The 27,628-nt window shown below is 50.2% G+C and overlaps 1 protein-coding gene across 13 annotated transcripts in view; it reads left to right on the forward strand.

The window, feature by feature from the left end:
• Positions 1 to 27,628, forward strand: part of KIF17 (kinesin family member 17) — a 196,009-nt gene that overhangs the window by 146,896 nt on the left and 21,485 nt on the right. For all 13 annotated transcript variants that reach the window (XR_012897338.1, XM_075906586.1, XM_075906580.1 and 10 more), the window contains one exon: positions 4,154 to 4,412. Coding sequence is in view for 12 of the 13 variants with exons in the window: in XM_075906586.1 (XP_075762701.1) it covers positions 4,154 to 4,412 (259 nt within the window). In the remaining variant the exon portion in view is untranslated. The remainder of the gene's footprint in view (positions 1 to 4,153; positions 4,413 to 27,628) is intronic.

The raw sequence follows: 27,628 nt of genomic DNA on the forward strand, positions 1-27,628 counted from the left end.
CTGAGACAGCATCTCCACGCTCTAAGTCCTCCTCTGATGCCCTGCCGGTACTGCTTCCGGCCATCCTTAAGCCCGCTTCAGGGTCCACTTAATGTGGACATGCTAGTTCGAATTAGCAAAACGCTAATTCGAACTAGTTTTTAGTTCTAGACGCATTAGTTCGAATTAGCGCTGTAGTGTAGACGTACCCTCATAAACCTCTGCCCTTTCCCTCTGTTGCCATGTCTCCTCCCCTTGCTCCTTCAGCTCCCCTGGTGCCTGCTGTCTCCCCCCCCCCCAAACCCTCACCCTCCTCTGCTGTCCTGACTCCTGCCCTTCTCACTGCCCTCAGCCTTCCTGAGACCTGCCCCCCTCCACCAGCCCTTCTCTCCCCCCTGTGCCCACTCCTCCAGTAGCCCCACTCTGATCATGTGAGCTATCCCTCCTCATCCCCTCTCCTAACACCTCCCTCTACACACCTGCCCTGCCTCTCTCCTCTGGTGCTGGTCTCTCCTCTGCAGGTGTCTGCCCTTCTGCTTCACCCCCAGAATCCCCTGGCACCTGCACCTTCCCTTACCCCTGCACCCTCCTGGTGCCTCCCCCTTTCCTCACTGCCCCTGCCCCTTTGCCTTCTTTTTCCCTGATGCCCATCCCCTCAGCACTCTCTGCCCCCATTCCCCTCATGCCCCTGTGCCCTCACACATGCCTTGCTCCATCCCTGCCTTCCTCATGCCCACCCCTTCTTTCAAGCCTTCTCCCAGCACCTCCCCCTCCCCCCTCTAACCTCTAATACCCTTACCCTCTCCTCTCCCAGCATCACCCTGTCCCCTCTCCCACTGACACCTCCCCTCCTGCTCTTTTCCTCATTGTCTCCACTTGGCCCCCTGGCATTTGTGTCTCCTCTACCCTGTCCCTTGGTGCCTTCCCCTTTCTTCTCCTGACCTGCCCCCCTCCCCTCAGCACAAGCCCTTTCCGCTCCCACCCCTTCCTCTTATTTTTCCCCCTTCCCTTCCCTTTCTTCCCTTCCCTTCAGCTTCTGCATTCCAATTTGCAGGGCTGGAGTCAGAGCTGGCACAAGCTACAGGCCGGCTAGGCCCTAGCCCTGGGGGTGCGGTCCTGCCAGGCCGGATGGGCACCGCGCGGTGCTGCCGGGATGGGCAGGGGTGCCCTCGGGGCGCCGCGCGGTGCTGCCGGGACAGGCGGGTTGGGCAGGGGTGCCCCGGGTGCCTCAGGGGTGCTGCGCAGTGCCTCCGGGATGGGTGAGGCTCGGGGCACAAAAATGGCTCAGGCCAGCATCTGTAGTCGGGCCTCAGCTGCTTCTGGAGCTAGACCGCGTGGTTTTAAACTCTCAGGCCGTGATGTCACGCTATGCCCGGGCATCTCCCCTCTTACCTGTTGCAACGCTGCGCATGTGCTCTCTCTGCCCCACAGTGCCCCGTAGATGGCCGCAGGGAATTTAAAGTGAGGGGCTGTGGCACCCCGTCACAAATCCCCCTCCACCTCCAGCAGCTGCTAGCCAGCCTGAGACCCCATACGCACGCCTATGCTCATGACTCAAGATCAGTGGTTACCACAAGAATCCAAGCTGCACATAAATGTATTGGAACTCAGAGCAGTATTCTATGCATGCCAACATTTCCTACATCGCATACACAAAAGCACGGTCCAGATTTTAATGGACAATCAGGCCACGATGTTTTACATCAACAGACAAGGGGAGGCCAGATCTTAGCTATGCAGGGAGGCTGTCCGCATCTGGACTTGGTTCATAACACATGATATATACCTGCAGGCCTCCTACCTGCTGGGCAGTGACAATCTCACTGCTGATGACCTCAGCAGAAACTTCAAATACAACCATGAATGGGAAATGGACCCCAGAATCCTACAGCAGCTGTTCACCCAATGGGGGTTCCCCACAGTGGACTTGTTTGCAACCAGTGACAACAAGAAGTGTCCACAATATTGTTCATGTGCGGGCATTGGCACACATTTCCTGGGAGATGCATTTATAATACAGTGGAACAAGGCTTCTCTGTGCCTTCCCTCCCATCCTGCTCCTCCATCAAGTGGTGAACAAAATCAGATCAGAGACTTCTTTATCGCCCCAGAGTGGCCGAGGTAGACCTGGTTCACTTACCTGCTCCAAATGTCCATGAGACAACCATGGTGCCTCCTGCTGCTTCCTCATCTCTTGACTCAGGAGGGCAGGCATCTTTGCTGAGACTACAGGCACTCCATCTCTATACATGGTTTCTCAACGGCTCTCCTCAGGAGAAACAACATGCTCTGATGAAGTCAAACAAATCTTACTGAACAGCCGTAGAACAACAAGAAAATCTTACCTTTACAAATGGCAGATTTTCATGGTGGATAGAGCAAAGAAGCTTCGAACCAGCCATAGTACTGCTGTCTACCATTCTACAATATGTCCTAGATTTGAAAGAATCGGGGCTGTCATTCAGCTCCCTAAAGGAGCCATTATGGCTTCTCATCAACCTATTAATAATAAATTAGCCTTCACCCATCCAACAACCAAATGTTTCCTAAGGGGCATACAAAATACTTACCCACCAACGAGGCCTCCTGTCCCAGCCTGAGATCTCAACTTGGTTCTTCAAGCTCTCACTTCTAAACCATTCAAGCCTATGGCAACATGCCCCATGCACCACCTCTCTATGAAGGTGGTCTTACTGATAGCTGTCACATCTGCTAGGAGATTTAGTGAGATCAAGGCTCCCATGGCAGACCCTCCTTTCACAGCATTCCACAAGATTCCACAAGATTGTTCTCTGGCCTTACTCTAACTTCCTCCCGAAGGTTCCCACCCCATTCCACTGTAATGAGCCCATAAACTTACTGTTTTCTTCCCAAAGCCTCACACATAGCAAAGAGGCTGCATTGCAGACTCTTGACGTCCATTGGGCAATTTTCTTTTACTTAGAACTAAGCCAATCCACAAGACAAACAGGTTATTTGTCTCCACCACAGACAGATCCTTGGACATGCCTATTTCTACCCAGAGAATATGTAGGAGAGAATATCTAGACTATAACAAAATAGCCTATTCCACCTATGGCCAAGCACCTCTATTTTGCCTATGGGCACATTCAGTCAGGGCCATGGAGGCCTCTACAGCCTATATACGCAGCATCTCACTCATGGACATATGCAGATCAGCAACATGGTCCTCCACTCACATGTTTGCTAGTCACTATGCTCTGGCCACCCACCCCTCGGGGTACCCACTTTGAACACACCATTCCAGGTGCTGTGCATAGTAATAGCTAACCAAAGTCCCCCTCCATCACAGGTACTGCTTCTTAGTCACCTAAGGTGGAGCACCCACAGGTACACTCCTTGAAAAGTAAGAGGTTCTTCAAGATGGTTTTCCCTGCGGGTGCTCCACCACCCTCCCTTCTTCCCCTCTGCTTCAGACTTGTTGGTTTCTCCTTCTGGGGCAGAGAAGGAACTGAGAGGACGGTTGCTCTGCATGCATAGTGGCCAGGAGCGGATGAGAGCACTACGGCGCCCCGGGCAGCACAATTTCGTGGGGCCTCCACCTTTGACACGGCCCCTGCAAGCGCGGGGCCCGGGGCAGCCGCCCCGCTCGCCCTGCCCCAAATCCGCCGCTGTTAGTGGCAGCACTGCATGTGCCATCTGCTCAGCATGCGCAGCCCACTGGAATGCACTGCTACCAAAAATGTATGACTAGGCACACAACAGCACCCAAACACCTACGGTGGAGCACCCACAGGGACAATCATCTCAAAGAACCTCTGTTACTGCACAGGGTGAGGAACCCTCTCTTCCCAATCCTCTTTCTCAGAACTATTCATGTAATGTAAACTTAGATCATACCCTCTCTTTATTAGTGTCCTCGCTAAAGTATCAGAGGGGTAACTGTTAGTCTGTAACTGGAAAAGCTTAAAAAATGAATAGTCTTGCAGCACCTTAGAGATTAACAAAAAATGTAGATGGTATCATGAGCTTCAGTGGGTACAACCCACTTCTTCTGATGAACTATTTACTCTCTAAAGTAAACAGTCCAGATTTTTCAAACTCTCCTCATACCTTTCTTCCCACTACTCTTGCGCAGTCATTCTTGTTGTGCCAGTCATCTAGAGTTCTCTGTGTTCTCATCACAATTAACCCTTTCCTTTTGGTGACCTAGCTGAAAGCTGCTGAGACTGAAATCAAAGACTTGCAATCAGAGTTCGAGCTGGAGAAGATTGATTATCTTGCCACCATCCGCCGGCAAGAGCGGGACTGCTTGCTCTTTCAGCAACTTCTGGATCAGGTGCAGCCCCTCATACGGCGTGACTGTAACTACAGCAACCTAGATAAGATCAAATGTGAGTCCATCTGGGATGAGGACAGTGGCTGCTGGAAACTCCCAGAGCTTGTCATTCAGAAAACCAGCCTCCCTGCAGGTAAAAAAGACATTTTAATTGTACTCCCACTCACACAGCTTACTCTTGGCTCACTAACATGCCTATGTGTTACTTACACTTATAAAATCTTGGTTTGGTTAATCTGTACAGAGACTTTCTGTGGGAGTCTGAATGATAATCTAGCCAAATGAGGACAAAAGAATCTCTTACTGGGATTACCTGACTGTTTATTTTGAAGGGGATGACATTGATCTGTGTTAAATCATACAACAGTATAATCTGTGCTTGATTAAATATCATAAGCATCTCTGGGATTCACATAAAAATATTGCCGTTCTCCTAGTACTTTTCTTCCAAGGACCTCGAAACACTGTATAAGATTAATAAATTAGGCTTCACAAACTGTCATCAAGTTAATATTATAAGACTTATTTTTAGAAGGGGAAAAATTAGGCACAGGAAGACTCGACTTTCTAGTGTACCGTAGTGAGTGGGTAGTAGAGTGAGGGATGAAGCTTGGGGTCTCTGACCACAAGTCCTCTGCTTTTTATTTCATTCCCTTATGCATATTAGCTGCCTTAACCAAATAAACTAACCATTTTCCCTACAAGGTTGAAATATTCATTCTTCTGTAAGTGTTTGTTCATATGTTTCAGTTAGGTGGCTGTGTGCACATGAGCATGTGTGCACATGAGTCTGCCCTCCCCCCTTCCCCCCGGAGTGGCACTAAAATGGTGCCTAGTATAGAGCCCTGCTGAACCCCCACCCCTTTCGGTTCCTTCTTTTGGCCACTCACAGTTAGCTGGAACTCCTCGTTGCTCTTATTAGCAAGTGCAGCAGCTACTTATTCTTTCTTCATAGTTAGTATAGTTCTTAGAGTTATAGTTACTTATTAGTTAGTTAAAAACTGTTTACTAGTTTGTTTCAGACAGTTAAGTGGGAGGTATTTCTCCCTCCCGTTTGCTTCTGCTCCTGGGCATACCTGAGTCTCCAGGCTTCAATGCTTGGGGATCTTGAGGCCCTCACACTTCTTGCTTAAAGCGTTTGGGAAATGGGCATAAAAAAGACCGTCCTGTTAATGGAGGCAGCACTCAGACCTCAAACAGAGCATGCACTGACAAACTTGGCACTGAGTGGTGTCTCATTAGTCCACGGCACACTGCTGCTATCAGTGCATGGGTAAGCCATGACCAGGAGCTGTCAGCACCTTATGGGCTCTTCTCAAAGCTCTCATCATCAGCATCAATCCTAATCACAAGTGCCATATCTTAAGAAGAAGAGGTAAGAGAGGGGGAGGTCCCCTGCTAAAGTTTAGCCAAAGGAATGTGTCACATTCTCACAAGTCATGCTCACACTTGGCCTGTACAGTCCCTGTGCAGAACCCCCTCCAGTGCGACAGCCCGTACTCAGGGAGCCCACTCTTTCCTAGCGGCCCACCTCTCTGCCTCCTAGGATGGCACCTCTTAGGGCCGTCAGCACACCTGTCTCTGCCGTGGGCCCTCTTGGGGAGTCCACTCACTCTGGACCTCCAGGGACTCCACTCCAGAAGGAATAGTGTAACCCTGTTCTCCAGAACAGAGCGACTTCCAGCCAGCATAAAACAGGAGGGTTTATTGAGCTTTGAATGCAACAAAGGAACTCTCAGGCCTGTAGGCCCAGGCATCCCTTAGAGTAGCACATCCTAATTATTTACACTAGGCTTGATAGTAAATAAAAGTAATTGTATCCAGTACAAACAATAGAATGTAAGTGGTTGCAAGTGAAAACAGGCAAAGCAAAGTAGATTACAAATTTAAAATAAAAGAAAACATATAGCTAGTTCTAAAGCACTAAAACTTACTGCAGACTTACCCTAAAACTGTTCTTATGTTGGGCAAAACCCGTCCAAGCAAAGGAAGATCTTTCTCTTCCTGGGTTCTCTGGCTATTCTCTTGGGTGTGTCCAGACAGCCAAAGACAAAGAGCTTGAAAACTTTGCATCTGAAATAGACTTCCTTTTGGGTGGGAATTGTTTGTTTCTCCATTCCCCCCTTCCATGAAAATTACCTGGTTAGACCCCTAACCAGATTCTTCTCACAAGCACCTTCTGCTTCAGGAGATGCACATGCTGCTGTTTCTAGAAGCAGTGGAGAAGGTTCCTTGGGAATTCTCTGGGGGAAGGGCTTCTGCTTCTGCTATTTCCTAATCCTGAAAGCCAAAGGCGGACTCCAGCCCATTCTGGGGGTACGTCTACACTACAGCGCTAGTTCGAACTAACGCATCTAGAACTAAAAACTAGTTCGAACTAGCGTTTTGCTAGTTCGAACTAGCAAGTCCACATTGAGTGGACTCTGAACAGGGCTTAAGGATGGCCGGAAGCAGTGCCGGCAGGGCATAAAAGGAGGACTTAGAGCATGGAGATGCTGTCTCAGGCTAGCCGAGGGCTGCGCTTAAAGGGTCCCGACCCCCACCCCGGACACACAGTTCTAAGGGGTGCCCCGCTTGCAAAGAAGTTCTGGCTTGGAGTGCCCGGAGTGCCCACACTGGGCACATCACACCACTCGGCCATCAGCCCGGCTGCACTTGCCGCAGGCTGCCATCTGGGGAGAGGGAGTAATTGGGGGGCTGCAGGAGAGCTTCCACCCCCAGAAGCCCGCAGAGCCAGCCCAGTCCTCCCCATCGGGGGCTCGTACCCCATTCCTCCCTCACCTCCTTCCACTTACCCTTCCCTAGCCCCCCTTCTTATTGATGTACAAAATAAAGATAACGTTTCTTCCAACATTGACTCTGTCTTTATTGAACAAAACTGGGGGAGACTGTGAAAAGGAGGTGGGAGAGGGGAAGAGAAAGGCTGGGAGAGGGGAGGGCAACTAACATGATCAGGGGTTGGGAACAGGTCCCAGATGAAGAGAGGCTACAGAGACTGGGACTGTTCAGCTTAGAAAAGAGGAGACGGAGGGGGGGACAGGATAGAGGTCTCTAAAAGCAGGGGTTGGGTGGAGAGGGTGCATTCAGAAAAGTTCTTCCTGAGTTCCCATAAAGAAGGACTAGAGGACACCAAAGGAAAGGAATGGGTAGCAGGCTTCAAACTAGTAAGAGAAAGTTGTTCTTCTTCACAAAGCAAAGAGTCAACCTGTGGAACTCCTTGCTGCAGGAGGCTGTGAAGGCTACAACTAGAACAGAGTTTAAAGGGAAGTGAGATAAAGTGATGGAGGTTGGGTCCATGGAGTCCTATTAGCCAGAGGGTAGGAGTGGTGTCCCTGCCCAAAGTTTGTGGAAGGCTGGAGAGGGATGGCACGAGACAAATGGCTTGGTCACTGTCTTCGGTCCATCCCCTCCAGGGTCCCTAGGGTTGGCCGCTGTCGGCAGACAGGCTACTGGGCTAGATGGACCTTTGGTCTGACCCAGGACGGCCATTCTAAGCTCAGGGCTCAGTGTCGGGGGTCTCAGTGGACCCCCTTGATTTTCATGCACACCTGGTCCTGGGTGGCCAGGCTGGCAGCTCTCCTGCCCTAGACGGCCACTTTCCTGTGCCTAGTGCAGAGATCGTGGACGAGGTCCACGATGTCCGCACTAGCCCAGGAAGGTGCCCGCCTCTTGCGGTCCAGGGCAAGCTCCCGGGAGCCACCAGCCTGGTCACGGCAAGAGGGGGTGGGCTGGGGGGCATCGGGTGGGTGGCTCTGTGCCGTGCCAGGTGCAGGGTCTGCTAGCTGGGTGCTGGCAGGCTTGCACCTGGCACGGGCACCGTAGCCAGCCCGTGCCCCTTTAAGGGGTCCGGGGCCGGGAGGGGGGCATAGAGTTTCCCTGGTGTTGGCCAGAGTGGCCACCAGGGAAACCTGGGGAGGGCTAGCCTCCCACTAGTTCGAACTAAAGGGCTACACAGCCCTTAGTTCGAACTAGCTAGTTCGAACTAGGCGTTAGTCCTCGTAAAATGAGGTTTACCTAGTTCGAACTAAGCGCTCCGCTAGTTCGATTCAAATTCGAACTAGCGGAGCGCTAGTGTAGCACCTATTAAAGTTAGTTCGAACTAACGTCCGTTAGTTCGAACTAACTTTGTAGTGTAGACATACCCTGGATCTGTGTGATCTCAACAAGTTCATAAAGAAGCACAAGTTCCTCATAGTCTCCCTGGCATCTGTTATTCCTCTCCCTGGATCTGAGTGACTGGTACACCGTCCTCAGCATGAGGGATGTGTGCTTCCACACTGCAATTTACCACTTTCATAGGAAGTACCTAAGATTTATGATAGGCCGTTAGCACTGCCAGTTTACAGTTCTCCCATTTGGCCTTTCCTCAGCACCTTGGGTTTTCATTAAGTTCATGGCAGCTTTCCTATGCAGGCATCACGTTCAGGTGTTCCCTTACCTCGACGATTGGCTCATAAAGGGCTGCTCCAGGGACCACATAGAGGCTGAGGTCAGACTAATCAAAGCTGTGTTTGACAAGCTAGGCCTCCTGATCAATGACAACAAATGACCTCTCTCCCCAGTTCAGAGAATAGAGTTTATAAGGGCAATCCTAGACTTCACAAAGGCAAGGCCGTATCTGACCATGTCTGACATCATTCACAGACGCAGACTGTGACGGGGTGTGACCACAGAAAACCCCTTGGGGCTGCTTCCTGGCAGGGCCGGCTCTAGGCACCAGCAAAACAAGCAGGTGCTTGGGGCAGCACATTGTCAGGGGTGGCATTCTGGCCTGAGGAGGAGCAGGCGGTAAGCCCCGTGGAGGCCACCCCGAGCTGGGAGCCCCGCGCCCAGCTGCTCGGAGCCTGCACCTGACCCTGGGGCGCTGGGAGGGTTGGGTGGGGGCGGGGTGCTGGCAGGGCAGCTGCGGCTGGTGACGCTGAGCCTGGTGGAGCAGGCCACAGCCATGGTGGCTGCTCCCAGCAGCTGGCTCACTGGAGCGGAGTTCAGGGGCTTGGCAGGCGCTCGGGCTCAGCCACAGCAGAGCCCTATCCCCAAGTGGGGAGCCCGGCGGAGGCTGCCCTGAGCTAGGTGCCCCATGCCCAGCTGCTCGCGCGGCCCCTGCAGGGGTGATTCCTGGAGGGCGGCATGAGGTGGCCGTGGCTGGTGAGGCTGAGCCTGGCGACCTCTTCTTTGCCCGCTACCTCCTCCCTCTTTTCTCCTCCCCCAGCTCAGCCTTTGCCCAGCAACCCCACCTCGTGGCCCACTGCAACCCTGTTGGGACCCCGTCTCCTCTTCTTCCCCCCCCCCCCCCCCCAGATCCCCATCTCCTGTCTGGCTCTCTAAACAATTCCCCCTCCCCCTACTCTCTGGGCCCTGAACCCTCCCTCCCCCCCACACACACACCTGCCCAGGAACCCAGCCCCCTTCTGCTGTGTCCTGACAACCTCACCCCTGCCTGGGACCCAGGTGATTCTCCCTCTCCCTGGGTATGTCTACACTACCCTCCTAGTTCGAACTAGGAGGGTAATGTAGGCATACCGCACTTGCAAATGAAGCCCGGGATTTGAATTTCCCGGGCTTCATTTGCATAAGCAGGGAGCCGCCATTTTTAAAACCCCGCTGGTTCGAACCCCGTGCAGCGCGGCTACACGGGGCTCGAACTAGGTAGTTCGGACTAGGCTTCCTAGTCCTTCCACGAGGTGTACCGGTAGTTCAGAATAGGAAGCCTAGTCTGAACTACCTAGTTCGAGCCCCGTGTAGCCGCGCTGCACGGGGTTCGAACCAGCGGGGTTTTAAAAATGGTGGCTCCCCGCTTATGCAAATGAAGCCCGGGAAATTCAAATCCCGGGCTTCATTTGCAAGTGTGGTATGCCTACATTACCCTCCTAGTTCGAACTAGGAGGGTGGTGTAGACATACCCCCTTTGTCTGAGGAAGGGGAACTCTGGTGTTCCCAGTGCCCGTGTCCCCAAGTCCCTTCCTGTCTGGGGCAGGAGAGCTTTATTAAAACTGGAATTGTGATCCCATTGAAATAGGCTTTCTTTTAAATAATAGACCTTTAAAATTAAATTAAAAATTGTTATGGCATAAACCTATTTAAATAACTTATGAATTAAATTTAAAAATTAAATAGAACATATCTCCTGTCAACTTTTAAAGAAATTCTACCAGTTCGCTAGTGTAAGTACCCAGAACCAGTGTTTACATCAGCAGTAGTTTTTTCTGCAGGTGAAGAGAGAATGTTTTTATCACTTTGGTTTATTCAGCTAGTTCAATTCAATGATTAGTTCATTCAACGTTGCAAAACCAAGAGTTGACGAAGCAGAAAAACTTGTTTTCCTCTTCTCTCAGTAAAAAACTGGTTATGAGAGTGTTCTAACATCTTGAAGAACACGATGACTAGATTAAATTCAATATGGATATTTTAGAATTTTAGATGCAAAATGTGTTTGGATACTTTTTTATTATATGTCCTTCACATTTACAGTAGTTTTATTTCCTACAAAAATTAAATGCTGGTTTTGTTTATTTGAAATAGAATTTCCATCCAGACAGAAGTAGATGCAAATCATATTGTTGAAGCAAAAAAACACTCCTCTCTGTTTAGGCAGCTAACAAACAGCTTTATTAATTAATAAAGCACAGCATGAGCCAAACGTGGTCCCAGCAGAGCCGGGCCCAGTAAGGCTGGCTAATACAATCAATCCTAGTATCTTTATACCCTTAGCCAAACAGTCTGACGTCAGGGCATCTAATTACAGAAATCCTCAATTAAACTTGGAAAAACAAACCCTTATCAACAAGATGGCAGACAGGTACGAGGGAGTACATCTCCTGTCCCAACCAGCCCAATTAACACATACCGGTAGCCCATCCTGTAGACCTCTTCTCACGGGGTGACAGAAAGTTCACTCTGGTCTACGTGCTTGAGAGAAAAGCTGAAATGGTTTCTGATATACAAGATGGCTTCTAGCTAAATATGAAAATGGTTTCTACAGCTTCTACAATATGTTTTAAAAAAAGTAGCCACCACTTAGCAAATAATAAATCAGGTAAAACCTGTCTCTTACGTGTTCCTATTACACACCATTTTTGCATAAGCGGGTAATAGACTAAAAATGTAAAACTGAAAGAAAAGTTCTCTTAATCCCTTTGAACTGTCTCATTTGAATTTGAAAGTGGAAGGCAGCTTAGGTGAAAGTGATCATGAAATCATAGAGTTCACAATTCTAAGGAAGAATAGAAAGGAGAACAGCAAAATAGAGACAATGGATTTCGGGAAGGCGGATTTTGGTAAGCTCAGAGAGCTGATAGGTAAGGACCTATGGGGATCGAGACTGAGAAGGAAAAACAACTGAGGAGAGTTGGCAGTTTTTCAAAGGGATATTGTTAAAGGCCCAAAAGCAAGCTATTCCGATGTGTTAGAAAGATAGAAAATATGGCAAAAGACCACATTGGCTTAACCACGAGATCTTGCATGATCTAAAAATAAAAAAGAAGTCATATAAAAAATGGAAACCAGGACAAATTACAAGGGATATAGGCAAACAGCACAGGAATGCAGGGGCAAGATTAGAAAGACAAAGGCACAGAATGAGCTCAAACTAGCTACGGGAATAAAGGGAAACAAGAAGACTTTTTATAAATACATTAGAAGCAAGAGGAAAACTAAGGAGAGGGTAGGCCCACTGATCAGTAAGGAGAGAGGAACAGTAACAGGAAACTTGGAAATGGCAGAGATGCTCAATGACTTCTTTGTTTCGGTCTTCACCGAGAAATCTGATAAAGGAATGCCTAACATAGTGAATGCTAGTGGGAAGGGGGTAGTTTTAGAAGGTAAAATAAAAAAAGAACAAATTAAAAATCACCTAGAAAAGTTAGATGCCTGCAAGTCACCAGGGCCTGATGAAATGCATCCTAGAATACCCAAGGAGCTGATAGAGGAGGTATCTGAGCCTCTAGCTATCATCTTTGGAAAATCATGGGACATAGGAGAGATTCCAGAGGACTGGCAAATATAGTGCCCATCTATAAAAAGGGAAATAACAAATCATGTCAAACCAATCTGATAGCTTTCTTTAATAGGATAACGAGTCTTGTGCATAAGGGAGAAGCGGTGGATGTGGTATACTTAGATTTTAGTAAGGCGTTTGATACGGTCTCGCATGATATTCTTATCAATAAACTAGGTAAATACAACTTGGATGGGGCTACTATAAGGTGGGTGCATAACTGGCTGGATAACTGTACTCAGAGAGTAGTTATTAATGGTTCACAATCCTGCTGGAAAGGCATAACAAGTGGGGTTCCACAGGGGTCTGTTTTGGGACTGGCTCTGTTCAATATCTTCATCAATGATTTAGATATTGGTATAGAAAGTACGCTTATTAAGTTTGCAGGTGATACCAAGTTGGGAGGGGTTGAGACTAATCTGGAGGATAGTGTCATAATTCAAAATGACCTGGACAAATTGGAGAAATGGTCTGAGGTAAATATGACGAAGTTTAATAAAGACAAATGCAAAGTGCTCCACTTAGGAAGGAACAATCAATTTCATACGTACAGAATGGGAAGCGGCTGTCTGGGAAGGAATATGGCAGAAAGGGATCTAGGGGTCATAGTGGACCACAAGCTGAATATGAGGCAACAGTGTGATGCTGTTGCAAAGAAAGCAAACATGATTCTGGGATGCATTAACAGGTGTGTTGTGAGCAAGACACGAGAAGTCCTTCTTCCGCTCTACTCTTTGTTGGTTAGGCCTCATTTGGAGTATTGTGTCCAGTTCTGGGCACCGCATTTCAAGAAAAGTGTGGAGAAATTGGAGAAGGTCCAGAGAAGAATAACGAGAATGATTAAAGGTCTAGGGAACATGACTTATGAGGGACGACTGAAGGAATTGGGTTTGTTTCGTTTAGAAAAGTGAAGATTGAGGGGGGACATGATAGCTGTTTTCAGGTAACTAAAAGGGTGTCATAAGGAGGAGGGAGAAAACTTATTCATCTTGGCCTCTGGGGATAGAACAAGAAGCAATGGGCTTAAACTGCAGCAAGGGAGGATTAGGTTGGACATTAGGAAAAAGTTCCTAACTGTCAGGGTGTCACGTTACTGAATTTGAGGGAAGCAGCCAGATCACTCCAGCACCCATAAGTGGGGGTGTTGGCCCCAAAAATGGTATAAAAGGGGGCCATGTGGGGTGTTGAATAGAAGCTCTCTGTCTGCTAAACCTATGTATGCTAGTCACGTGACTGTATAATGTCTGTGTGTATAGTTAGGAACCTGTAATCTGTGCGGATACTGAATATTTCCCTGCATGTGGTTGAGCATTGGGCAGAGCCCGGCCTATGGACATGCTAATTAGTGAGGCCCTTTGGGACAATGGCACTCAATGGGCCAAGGACACACCTAAAGAATGAGTGGTGACTCATACCTAAGGGCTACCAGCAGGGAACACAGGAATAGGCTGTGGGCCAGGTGACCTGCTGTAGCGAAGAAGAGACCTGGAAGGAGGGATAAATAGGCCATGTGGTGGACTCCAACTTGGTCTTCAGCTCAGCACTTCATCCCAGAGGCAGCAATGCAGGGATCGAAGAGCGAGAAAGAACTGTGGACCCATCCTGATCCTAGGATGCGCAACAAGGACTTTTAAACCAGCAGCTGTAACATCTCTGCTAGAGCCTGCACCAAGAACTGGGAAATTCGATGCATGTAATGTACGATTCTTTAGCAACCTTACTCTCATGATTTTCTTTATTGTAATAATAAACCTTTAGAGGATAGATTCTAAAGGATTGGCTCAGCATGATTTGTGGGTAAGGTCCAGAGGGTAAATTGACCAGGGATCTGTGGCTGGTTTCTTGGAACCGGACAGAACTTGTTCGGTGTAGGTGGGATTGGGTTCTAAGACCTCCCACCGGTGTATAAGGCCCGGGGCCATCTGGGGCACAGATATTGCTGGAGTGTCAGAGGGGTTTTGCTCGTGAGGCTTCAGGCAGGCTGCTGAAGTGCTCGGTGAGACTGGTTTGTGGCCTGTTTGGATAGGTCACCAGTCTGGGGGCTGTAAAGAGCCCTGAATTTGAGCAATTTGCCCTGAGCGGACGCCCTCAGCTGTGCCCAGAGATGGCCCGGTCCATCACAGTGGCGTAGTCGGCAGGATCCACAGATCTTGGTCAATTGAGCTTTGGGATCGGGACCCCACGCTGTTTAAATTTGATTTTTGGTGTTGAGAGTTTGGTTGGTTAAAGAGTCACTGCAATGAGCCAGGGACTATATGAGAGTCTGGGCAAAAGTTATCTGAAGGATTTGTGCTCAGGAAGAGGCATTGCCTTTAGGAAGAGGGCCTCTAAAGTAGAACTGGAATTGTTGTTACTAGCCAGAGATATGGCTAAAAGGGAGCAGAAGCGAGCCAAGGAAGCTGCTGAAAGAAGGCAGAATGCAGATGAAGAAATTGCTCGGAGAAAGCAGGAGCTGGATCGGGAGCTTGAAAAGAAAAAGGCAGAATATGCCGAGAGACGGCAGAGGCGAGAGGCAGAACAGCTTAAGGAAATGGCAGAGCATGCAGAGAGGATGGCACTAGCCAAGGAGAAAAATGTTAGACTTGAACTTCAGCTTAAAAGACTAATGGAACAACAGAGACTGTATCCTCCTGAAAGTTCGATGTATAACAAAGCATTTATGGGGGTTGTGAGGGGGGTACAGGTGACTCTGGGAAATTCTCTGGGGCTGGTCAGTCTCACTGTAACCAAGGGGAAAGTGTCTCTAAATGTGTGCTTGTGGCAGATAGCTGTGTGTCTGTGCAGGGGGGCAGTGAGCCTGTGAGTGAGGAATCTAAGGGCCTGTCTGATGCCTCAGAGGAGAGGCTGGAATCAGAAACAGGGCAGGAAGGGCCCATAAATCAGGGAAATGTTTCTCTGGGGCAGTCTAGAGTGGCTGGCCAGAGTGAAGTTTTAGTTGAGGAGTTGGTGGCTGGTGAGGTTTGTGGAATTGAACCTGCACAAGCTGAAATTGAGGTGTGTGAAGAAGCACAGTGTGTGCAAGCTGGCAATTTGGCTGGTGGAAGTAGCAGTGGGTCAGTAAAGGAAGCTGTCTCAGTGGCTAGCTGTATGCCTGAAATTAGCCAGGGGTGTTGGGACAAGGGAGAAACTGTCTCTGGTTGTCTGTCTGTGGGTGTGTCTAGACTACTGAGTTTTGTCGACAAAAGTTCACTTTTGTCGACAAAACTATACCTGCGTCTACACTACAGATGAGTTCTGTCGACATAACGTCAACAGAACTCAGCAGTTTTGTCGACGCTGGTAAACCTCATTTTACGAAGCATAACACCTGTCGACAGAGTTCTGTCGACAGAAGGCGTTATTGCCTGTAGGGTTGCGTCTAGACTACAGGGTTTTGTCAACAAAGCAGCTTGCTTTGTCGACAGAACTGAATGTGTCTAGACGCTCTATGTCGACAGAAGTTTTGTCGACAGTATCTGTCGACAAAACTTCCGTCAACAAAACCCTGTAGTCTAGACGTACCCTGTGTGTGGGGAAGAGTTTCTTCCTTTGTCTGAGGAAGGTGCCCCACAGCCTGTGTTGGCTGAGAGCAGTGCTGTTGTCCCTGACTTGGGTCTGGATACGGCTAAGGCCCGGGAAGAGGGTGGCCCAAGGTCTGTGTCTGCTGGGGAGAAGGAAGCTGTGATTTGGGTAGACCCAGGCAGGGTCTGGCCTGGGCCCCAGAGTTCAGACGGGTGTGGCACTGACGTTGTACTTAGTGATGCTGTGTTGCTGGAAGATGGGGGAGCAACTCTGTGGGACCAGGATGACCCCATAGCCAGGGCACAAGGGAAGAATGAGAGCATGTTAACTCTGGAGACTAATGACGGTGTAGACGTTTACAGCCATCTAGAGAGCTGCAAAGGGAGAGAAGATGTCTCTGACCCTGTATCTTGTGAGTCTGTCTGTGTGCCTGAGAAGGAATTGCCTGTGAATCCACCTGAGGGGCCAGAGATGACTCAGGGAGTAAAGGGATTGCAAGAGGAGTTGGTTGTGGCTCAGCAGGGCAATGCTGCTGTGGAGCCAGAGAAGGGTGAACTGTGGCTTAAGGAAGCTCATAGGGAAGAGAGTCCTGGTAGCAAGCAGTTTGCAGTAACTGAGAGAGGTGACAATGCCTGGCTTGGAGAAGGCATTCAGGAGAAAGCTCTGCCTGTAAAAGGCAGCAGTTTGTTGTGTGAGGCACTTGTTGCAGTGCCTGAGGGACAGAATTTGTCCATTAGCAGTGACTCCACTGACTTGGATATAGACAAATCCAGTGTGGATGGTGTTGGAGAGGTCTCAGAGGGATGGAGGGTTGTTCCAGATGAGGCAGGAACAGCCAGAGAATTGGAGCAGGCTGATAACCAAGTGACTGTGTGTGACCAGCTTGCTGGGAAGTCAGTGTCTTTGGGACAGGATTATTCCCAGGTGGATGAGGAGAGTGGGAAGTTAGTGTCTCAGATTCAGGAGAAGGACTGTGTAGCTAAGTATGCAGAGCAGAACAGCTGTGTGGGTACTCTCTCTAGGAGGCAGGAGAGGGCAGTTAAGCTCCCGTCTCTGGACATGGTGGACACTCATAATCAATCAGGGAAGTTGATATCTGGTTCCATGTGGAAACAGAGGTTGGAGATGGACAGAGGAGAGACTTGGGAGTCTACAGTTTACTGCTGTTACCCCACTGAAGGTATGTCTACACTACAAAGTTAGTTCGAACTAACAGACGTTAGTTCGAACTAACTTTCATAGGCGCTACACTAGCGCTCCGTTAGTTCGAATTTAAATCGAACTAACGGAGCGCTTAGTTCGAACTAGGTAATCCTCATTTCACAAGGATTAAGCCTAGTTCAAACTTACTAGTTCGAATTAAGGGCTGTGTAGACCCTTAATTCAAACTAGTGGGAGGCTAGCCCTCCCCAGCTTTCCCTGGTGGCCACTCTGGCCAACACCAGGGAAACTCGTCTGCCCCCATCCCGGCCCCGGCCCCGTTAAAGGGCCAACGGGCTGGCTACGGTGCCCGTGCCAGGTGCAAGCCTGCCAGCACCCAGCCAGCATACCCTGCACTTGGCATGGATCGAGCCACCCACCCGATGCCCCCCAGCCCTCCCCCTCTTCCCGGGACCAGGCTGGCGGCTCCCGGGAGCTTGCCCGGGACCGCAAGAGGCGGGCACCCACCTGGGCTAGTGCGGACACCGTGGATCTCGTCCACGATCTCCGCACTAGGCACAGGAAAGTGGCTGGCTAGGGCAGGAGAGCTGCCAGCCTGGCCACCCAGGAGCAGGTGTGCAAGAGAATCAAGGGGGTCCACTGAGACCCCCGACCCTGAGCCCTGAGCTTACAATGGCCGTCCTGGGTCAGACCAAAGGTCCATCTAGCCCAGTAGCCTGTCTGCCGACAGCGGCCAACCCTAGGGACCCTGGAGGGGATGGACCGGAGACAGTGACCAAGCCATTTGTCTCGTGCCATCCCTCTCCAGCCTTCCACAAACCTTGGTCAGGGACACCACTCCTACCCCCTGGCTAATAGCACTCCATGGACCCAACCTCCATGACTTGATCTCATTTCCCTTTAAACTCTGTTCTAGTTGTAGCCTTCACAGCCTCCTGCAGCAAGGAGTTCCACAGGTTGACTCTTTGCTTTGTGAAGAAGAACAACTTTCTCTTACTAGTTTGAAGCCTGCTACCCATTCCTTTCCTTTGGCGTCCTCTAGTCCTTCTTTATGGGAACTAATGAAGAACTTTTCTGTATGCACCCTCTCCACCCAACTCCTGCTTTTAGAGACCTCTATCCTGTCCCCCCTCCATCTCCTCTTTTCTAAGCTGAAAAGTCCCAGTCTCTTTAGCCTCTCTTCATATGGGACCTGTTCCCAACCCCTGATCATTTTAGTTACCCTCCCCTCTCCCAGCCTCTCTCTTCCCCTCTCCCACCTCCTTTTCCCAGTCTCCCCCAGTTTTGTTCAATAAAGACAGTTTCCATTTTTGAACACAATTGTCCTTTATTTTGTACATCAAGAAAAGGGGCTAGGGAAGGTTAAGTGGAAGGAGGTGAGGGAGGAATGGGGCACGAGCCCCCGATGGGGAGGACTGGGCTGGCTCTGCGGGCTTTTGGGGTGGAAGCTCTCCTGCAGCCCCCTGATTGCCCCCTCTCCCCAGATGGCAGCCTCCGGCAAGTGCAGCCGGGCTGATGGCCGAGTGGTGTGATGTGCCCAGTGTGGGTACTCCGGGTACTCCAAGCCAGGACTGCTTTGCAAGTGGGGCACCCCTGAGAACTGTCTGTCTGGGGTGGGGGTCGGGACCCTTTAAGCGCAGCCCTCGGCTAACCTGAGACAGCATCTCCACGCTCTAAGTCCTCCTCTGATGCCCTGCTGGCACTGCTTCCGGCCATCCTTAAGCCCGGTTCAGGGTCCACTTAATGTGGACATGCTAGTTCGAATTAGCAAAACGCTAATTCGAACTAGTTTTTTAGTCTAGATCCGTTAGTTCGAATTAGCTTAGTTCGAATTAACTAATTCGAACTAAATTAGTTCGAATTAAAGTTGTAGTGTAGACGTACCCTGAGTGGGGGAAGGGGGAGAATTCCAGGGCCATTGTGAGCCAGGGAGTCACACCCAGCCAGCCCTTTGTCTTGGTCAGGCCAGAGGTTTCAGGCCTGGAGCCCACAGGACGAGGGGGATGGGCAGGACTTGCTTTGGCAAAGAAGATTTGCAGTTTAAACCGGAAGGGCCAAAACTGCAATGGGGTGGAGCCAAAGAAGGGGCATGATGGAGAATATCAATATACACCTGATATAGGATTGTTCTTGTTACTGATGTTAATTCTCGTAACCAATGTATTATTGTTGCAGAGAAATGTAAGGGTATACAATGTGCATGATCTTATGGAAATACCATGTAATTTGTCCGGAGATGTACCGAACGACAGACGGTATATGAGGGGACGTTGTGATGTTGCTAGTTCATGGTTAATGCTTGTAACTGGTCCTGAAACTTCTTACAGGACAAAAAAGTTTCCAGCCAGAAGGTCCTGTGTGAGAAGGGAAACTGAGGCACGCCACCATTTTGTTTTCATGGATAAGTGCAAAAATGCCTACACTATTTGGGATGAGAATACCTGCATTCACACAATGTTAATTGTGGTTCAGAGAGTTGCCAGAGCTGGCCTGGGTAAATTCACTACCTTCTTCAGCTCTGGGCAAAATCACCTGACACACATGGGTGTCAGGGACTCGAATCCGGATGGCTTCTGTTTGTTGTCTGACCACAAAGAGACAGGCAACACTAGCAAGATCCAATCACAAGCTCTTTATTGAATAGTGCGCACTTACAATAGAGAGCGGCCCGTCTCCAAAGTGAACCAGCCACGATTTCATTAACAGGTAGGCTTATATGGACAGTTCCGTCGCGTCATAGACTATTCGCCCAAGCAACCCACCCCCCTTTATCAGTTAGAAACTTTTAATATCCATGCACACCTGGCCAACTATACATCATGGCCTTAAGCAATTCATAATTCATCAGCAATTTCTTATCAGCCCAAAAGACAGGTACTGGGCAACAAGGAGACAGTTTGTTATGGCCAAAGGAGAACATAAACAGGGAGTTTGGAACAAACAGGGGGAGAGCAGAAACAGGGAGTCTCCTTATCAGTTCTCAAAACAAACTGTTCCTCATCATAGCAGGTACAAAAATGCAGCTTCTTACTTATCTCATTTTGCAACTTGAGCAAGCGTGTAGGGTTGAACCTATCTCCACTGCTTGAACCTATCTCCAGTTCTGTCCAGGGACTACACAGAAACCTTTGTTACATCTACTTTAGCATAACTGCACTAGGCCTAATTTTTCTAGGGCCTAACATAGGGATCATGCTACAAAGGCAGATCCAATTAGATCTGGGTTTTACCAAGTTTTACCTTGTGATTCTAAGACAATGCAAGGATGTGGTTGTCGCTATGACAGACCTTGCAGTAATGAAGCCTATTTTAGGCAAAATGGGGTCTCATACACTGATCCAGCTCTGTACTTTTGTTTCTAATATTGGGTTAGAATAGGTGATGACACAGAGCCAAAACATGAGGAGGCCTATGATGCCCTCAGTGATGTTACTAGCATCACCTCCTGCATCAATTTTGCATTGGGGGTGTTACGTTATTGAATTTGAGGAAAACAGCCAGATCACTCCTGCACCCATAGGTGGGGGTGTTGACCCCAAAAATGGTATAAAAGGGGGCCATGTGGGGTGTTGAATAGAAGCTCACTGTCTGCTAATCCTATGAATGCTAGTCATGTGACTGTATAATGTCTGTGTGTAGTTAGGGATCTGTAATCTGTGCGGATACTGAATATTTCCCTGCATGTGGTTGAGCATTGGGTAGAGCCCGGCCTATGGACATGCTAATTAGCGAGGCCCTTTGGGACAATGGCACTCAATGGGCCAAGGACACACCTAAAGAATGAGTGGTGACTCATACCTAAGGGCTACCAGCAGGGAACACAGGAATAGGCTGTGGGCCAGGTGACCTGCTGTAGCGAAGAAGAGACCGGGAAGGAGGGATAAATAGGCCATGTGGTGGACTCCAACTTGGTCTTCAGCTCAGCACTTCATCCCAGAGGCAGTAGTGCAGGGATCTAAGAGCCAGAAAGAACTGTGGACCCATCCTGATCCTAGGATGCGCAACAAGGACTTTTAAACCAGCAGCTGTAACATCTCTGCTAGAGCCTGCACCGAGAACTGGGAGATTCGATGCATGTAATGTACGATTCTTTAGCACCCTTACTCTCATGCTTTTCTTTATTGTAATAATAAACCTTTAGAGGATAGATTCTAAAGGCTTGGCTCAGCGTGATTTGTGGGTAAGGTCCAGAGGGTAAATTGACCAGGGATCTATGGCAGGTTTCTTGGAACCGGACAGAACTTGTTCGGGGTAGGTGGGATTGGGTTCTAAGACCCCCCACCGGTGTATGAGGCCCAGGGCCATCTGGGGCACAGATATTGCTGGGGTGTCGGAGGGGTTTTGCTCATGAGGCTTCAGGCAGGCAGCTGAAGTGCTCAGTGGGACTGGTTTGTGGCCTGTTTGGAGAGGTCACCAGTCTGGGGGCTGTAAGGAGCCCCAAAGTTGAGCAATTCTCCCTGAGCGGACGCCCTCAGCTGTGCCCAGACACGTCCCGGTCCGTCACACAGGGTGGTCAAACACTGCAATAAATTGCCCAGGGAGGTTGTGGAATCTTCATCTCTGGAGATATTTAAGAGTAGGTTAGATAAATGTCTATCAGGGATGGGCTAGACAGAACTGGGTCCTGCCGTGAGGGCAGAGGACTGGACTCGACCTCTCAAGGTCCCTTCCATTCCTAGTATTCTATGATTCTATGATTGTATTGTGAGGCTGATTCTTGTCCATGAACACCATGAGTTGGATAGCTTATGTGTTAGGGTTGGAGTCTGAGTGATTATAAGGCTTCTAATAATAAAATCCATTTGCAGAATGAGGAGTGGAACCGGGACTCCAGCCCTAGGGGATGTGAACTGCTGCGTGCTTTGGACGTCTTTAACTGACGTGCTGTGGATGAACCTGCCCTCCCATTGTCCTCACGTGGGGAGTCCCTGGCGCTCTCCTAGGAGATGAAAATGCCCCGGGGTTTGGACTCCCCCTGAAGTGCGCACTCCATCCCCCAGGAAGCCGCACAAGCTTCATTTGCGCGCGCATCCCAGCAAGCCATGCAAGCTGCATTTGTGTGCGTACCCTCCCTGGACAAAAAAAGGGGGGGGTGGCCAAAAAATTTTTTCCTTGGGGCAGCAAAAAACCTAGAGCCCGCCCTGCTTCCTGGTGTGCTGACAGAGCCACTGACACTCACCTCCTTGTTCTCTGGGGCTTCTCAGTACCCTGTCCTGCTAGGCCAAATCTTCTGGTCTCTCCCAGCCAAGGTACAGAGCTTTGCTCCCCTCGCCCCTGAAGAGCAATGCAGACACTGAATCACTTCAGCTCTGAGGAGAATGCAGTGTCAGGCACAGCATCCAGGAAACCAAACCCCAAAAGGGATCAGATCAACTCCCCAAATGGGATAAATCATTCAGGCAGGCCCTCCTCGAATTGTGGGGCAAGGATGAGACCCTGCAAGAGCCCCGGGCCAAAAGGCAGAACACCGAGATCTACTCTTGGATGGTCGCATCCCTGGTGGAGCGAGGACACCCTGCCCAGACCATGGAGCAGGTCCAGTGCAAGGTGAAGGAAGGAGCTCCATCTGGGGTATGTGAGGGCCACCAAGCGCAGCACGTGGTCAGGGGCAGGACCCCACACCTGCCCCTACTACGCCGAGCTCCACCACATCCTGGGGGATGGGGAAATGTCTTCCCCACCCATCCTGGTGGACTCCAGGGTTGAGAACCCCATCAGAGTCCAGATGGAGATCGCTCCACAGGAGGATCAGGAGGACCAAGGCCAACCCCAGCTGGAGGAGGAGGAGCAAGAGACAGGGACCATGACCCTGTCCTTTGAGTCAAACACTACCAGCCAGGACATCTCCAAAGCCTCCTCAGATGCCTGAGAGGGATCTTCCGGTGAGTTGTCACACACACAGGGCAGGGGAGGTGGACGCACAGGGAGCAGGGATTGAGTGTCGCTCGGGCTTCACATCGTGCTGTGGTCCGTGCACGTACAACCACGTGCAGCGGGAGGGTGCGGCATGCAGACACAGCAAGCAGCCCCGACCATTCTCAGGATCCTGCTGCCAGGCTCAGGGGAGGCCTCACACGTCCTGCCCCTGGTGAAGGCACACCGGCTGGAAGAAGGCTAGCCACAAGGGTGCTGTCATAGACCAAGGAGTGCCGCACACTGGCATGCTTGCACATGCGAGATAGCACCCGCTCCCACAGACAGCACAGCGAGCCGCAGCTGCATGTACAGACCCCGAAGGGAGGGGGCAGGTTGCTCTCAGCTCCTCTGCTGCCCATGAGAGGATCCCACTGTAGCAGGACACTTCCCTTGCCTGCCTGTCCATGGTTTGTGGAGGGTGTGGGGGAAAGCAGGCAGCACAGTCCTTTGGGCACGTTGGTGCCCCTTGCACCCGGGACATCCCCCTTCTCTGGGCTGAGGAATGTTGAGGTTGCCATTCACAGAGGAGGACATGGCCTCATGGACAGTGTCTGCACTGATGACTGACCGCCTCCCCCTCTTATGTGTTCTCCACAGCCGGGACAGAGGGCCGAGCCACACCACCACAGCTACCCGCCAGAGCCCGGGGGACCCACAGATGAGCCAGGGTGCAGGAGGACCTGATGCACCAGCACATCAGTGTCCTCCGGGACATCCAGCAGACCCTGGAGCACAGGATCAATGTGGACATGGACTGACGGGAGCATGCCTGGAACCAATTGATGTCATGTTGTGACACCATGTGTAGCATCAGGTCCCGCATGGCGGAACACCTGCCTGATGCTGCTTCTCCAGCCTTTCACCCTCTTGGTCCCCCTCTTATGGCCATTGCCCATCCGCCAGCCCACCCTGCTATGCCTCTGCTCCCTCCCTTAGCAGTGCCCATGCCTTCTCCACAAGTGATGCCTATGGCCCCTCCTCCTGTCCCCCCACCAACCATGACCCTGCTCTAAGCCTTCCCCCTTCTGTCCATCCTTTTGTGGGATCCAGAGCAACACAACCCCAATGAGATCCCTGCATCTCAGGGGGCACCTCAAGCCGCCCCACTCCTCCGCTCAGTCCTGATTCCCCCCTCCCAGTTCAGACTTCCCCTCTCCCCCTGCCCACCTTTTCTGAATGTGTAATTAAAAGACTCCTTTTGATCTGCAACCAATCAGGCCTGTTTATTGGGAGGTCAGGGAAGGGGCAAGGGGAAGGGTTGAGAGGGGGAAGAGATAGACAAAAATGTCTGAGAATTGGCCCCGGCAGTCCACCAGGGCCTGCAGGACAACAGAAAAGTAGCCCTTCCTATTTATAAACGGGGCTGCTTGATGGTCCAGTGCTCTGATTGGGATGTGCATCCCGTCGATGGCTCCCCCACAGTTGGGGAACCCCAGGGTAGCAAATCCGGACAGGGTTGTGTCCAGGTCCACCAGACGGACAACGCTCCGCAGCAGCAGAGAGTTAATGGCCCTCATCACCTGTAGAAGGAGACACACAAAACAGAGAATGAAAGGGGGTGACTGAGCCCATGGGAGGAACTTATCCCCCTCCCCTCCTCTGCTGCCTCTCAGGAGCCACCTCCTATGAGTCCACTTCCTGCCCCCCCCCCCCCACCAGCAGGGCTATGTGAGGGCAGGATGGCACAAGCCCCCTGGGGACAGGGCTTTCCCCACTCCTACTCCACCACCTACAGTCCCCAGCTTCACTCTCCCGAAGGTCCCCCTTAACCAACATTCTCCTCTCCCCTGCACCCCTGTGCAGGGACTGCAGCCCAAGAGCTCCTTACCTCCATAAGGAGGGCCCTGACAGTGGACTTCCCCACCCCAAACTGGTTGCCCACCAACCGGTAGTTTTCTGGGGTGGAGAGCTTCCACAGGGCAATTGTGACCTGCTTCTGCAGGGGTATTGTGGGCCGCAGGTGAGTGTCTTGTCTCCAGAGGGCAGGGGCGAACCAGGCACAGAGCTCGAGGAAGGTGGCCTTGCACATTCTAAGTTCTGTACCCACTGCTGGTCATCCCAGCACTCCAGGACCAGCCCGTCCCACCAGTCCGAGCTGGTCTCCATCCTCCAAAAACGCCTCTCCAAAGTGGAGTACAGCAGCCAGAGTGGAGGAGCCGCAGCCATGGAGAGGGTCCCCAGGAGGAGCTCGGGGTCCAGGTCCTCCATGAAGAGGAAGGCAGCTGGCAGCAAATGCTGGAAGAACTGCAGCATGGCTGTGTGGGGCCATTGCCTGTCTAGGGGCAGCTCCGGAAAAAGCTGTGGCATCCCCAAAAAGAACAGGGCAACCACAGCAGACACTGCTGAAGCTTTACTGTCTCTCAAAGTGGTCCGCAAACAGGCAGAATCAGGGAAATGGCTGTCCGGGGGGGGGGGGTCCCTTTAAGCACATGTCTCTGCAAGGCTCTGGCACCAGCCCTTGAAAGCAACAGGTGACCTAAAGCCCTGCCTGGAATGGTTCCGGGTGATCTTTCATGTGACAGCGTGTCCAGTCAGTCTGGACGCTCTCTTTCGCAAAAGCGCATCACTTTTTCGATGCGCTTTTGTGTGTGGATGCGCTCTTGCGCAAGAAGTTTTTGCAGAAGATCTCTTCTGACAAAAGCTTCTTGTGCAAAAAGCCTGCAGTCTACACGTAGCCACAGACACCTAATTGAAATGGACATGAACAACACATATTGAAGAGCAACATTTACAGAAAGGTATGTAAGGGGGGTACTTAGACCTGCAGTGTGGCTTTACTATTATTTGAATCAGCTTCTGTACCAGATGACTGGAGGAGAGCTAATGTAATGCCAATTTTTTAAAAAAGGGTCCAGAAGTGATCCTAGAAATTGCAGTGCTGGTAAGTCTAACTTTAGTACTGGGCAAATTGGCTGAAACTATAGTAAAGAACAGAATTATCAGACACATGGATGAACACAATCTGTTGAGAAAGAGTCAAACAGAGCTGTAAACAGGGGAGTTTGAGTGGGAGTTTGTAAGAGGAGTTTGCATATTGGAACTTGATTAGGGTTTGTTTTTCCTGTGGAGGGGTGTTTTGGTCTGTTTTTGTGTTCACCGGACTAATAGGATTTTGGTAAGAAAGTAGATAAAACTCAGAGGCAGTAGTGGCCATGGCCCAAGTAGCAGAGAACGCAAGGAGGATGATTGGATGTGGTACCTGCGGTATGTACATGATTCTGGAGGGGGTACCTGAAAGGAGTTTTGTTTGCATGAAGTGTCGCCTGCTAGAGCTGATGGAAGAAAAGATCCGAGGACTGGAGATGCAGGTGGAAACTCTGGTCGAGTTTAGAAGGGGGTTTGAGCACATGATGGAGCAAAGGCATGACGTGGCTGAAGAGGAAAGTTTAGATATGCAGATGGAAGCAGGACCAAGGGCCTCAAAGGGGGGATTGCTGGGCGAAGAAAATGGACAGTGGAAGCATGTGACTCAGAGAACCAGGCAGAGGAAAAGATGGGTCAGTGAAGGAAAAATAGAGCTCAAGAACAGGTATGTGGAGCTGGAGAATGAAGAAGGGGTACAGCAGGCAGATAATGAAGATAGAAGGGTGAGGAAGAAGAGAAGAGTGGCTAGTCCCATAGATAAAGGGGAAGAGTTAATGGAGACAACACCAATAATGAGAATTAGGAGGATACAGGATGGGTTAAAGAGGATTACAAGGGAAAATAGGAATGGCAAGGACTTGCAGCCAGAGGAACCAAGAGATAGACCAGAGAATCGCACTGTCACTAGGAAAAGGCAGGTCTATGTGATTGGGGACTCCTTATTGAGAAGAATAGATAGGCCAGTAACCAGAGCTGATCCAGAGAATAGAAGGGTGTGCTGTCTGCCAGGTGCTAAAATACGGGATGTGGAACTGAGGTTGAAGAGGATTATTAAGGGAGCAGGAAGGAATCCATTGATCGTCCTTCATGTAGGAACAAATGATACGGCTAGATTCTCGTTGGAACGAATTAAAGGAGACTGTGCTAGGCTGGGGAGGACGCTCAAGGAAATTGAGGCTCAGGGATCTTTAGTGGGATTCTGCCTGTTCCTAGAGAAGGGCAACTAAGATGTAACAGGATTATGATGATCAATAGATGGCTTAGGCAGTGGTGCTATAAGGAGGGCTTTGGGATGTATGGTCACTGGGAGGCATTTATGGACAGAGGACTGTTCTCTCGGGATGGACTTCACCTAAGTAGGGAGGGAAATAGACTTCTAGGATGGAGGCTGGCTCAACTGATTAAGAGAGCTTTAAACTAGGAATTTGGGGGAGACGGTTGGGAGATGTCCAGGTAATCTCTACGCCGGATTTTAACACTGAGATGGAGGAAAACGAAGTAAGAAAAGAGATAGCTGGGGGTAGGAGAATGTACATGAGGAAGGGTAGGGTGGATACTAGTCTAATAAGTCATATTGGAAGTACAATGTCCAGGCCAAATTGGGTAAAGAATGTGAGTGAGGCCAAACAGCAAAAATGAAGATGTTTGTACACCAATGCGAGGAGCCTAGGTAACAAAAAGGAGGAACTAGAGCTATTGGTCCAGGAAGTGAAACCAGATATTATAGGAATAACAGAAACATGGTGGAATACTAGGCATGACTGGATTACAGGTATTGAAGGGTATGTGCTGTTTAGGAAAGACAGAAATAAGGGTAAAGGTGGTGGAGTCGCATTGTATATCAAAGATGAGGTAGATTGTAAAGAAATAAAAAGTGATGGAATGGAGAAGACAGAGTCTGTTTGGGCAAAAAT

This window comes from Pelodiscus sinensis, chromosome 23 (assembly GCF_049634645.1).
Source record: "Pelodiscus sinensis isolate JC-2024 chromosome 23, ASM4963464v1, whole genome shotgun sequence".
Classification (NCBI taxonomy): Eukaryota; Metazoa; Chordata; order Testudines; family Trionychidae; genus Pelodiscus; species Pelodiscus sinensis.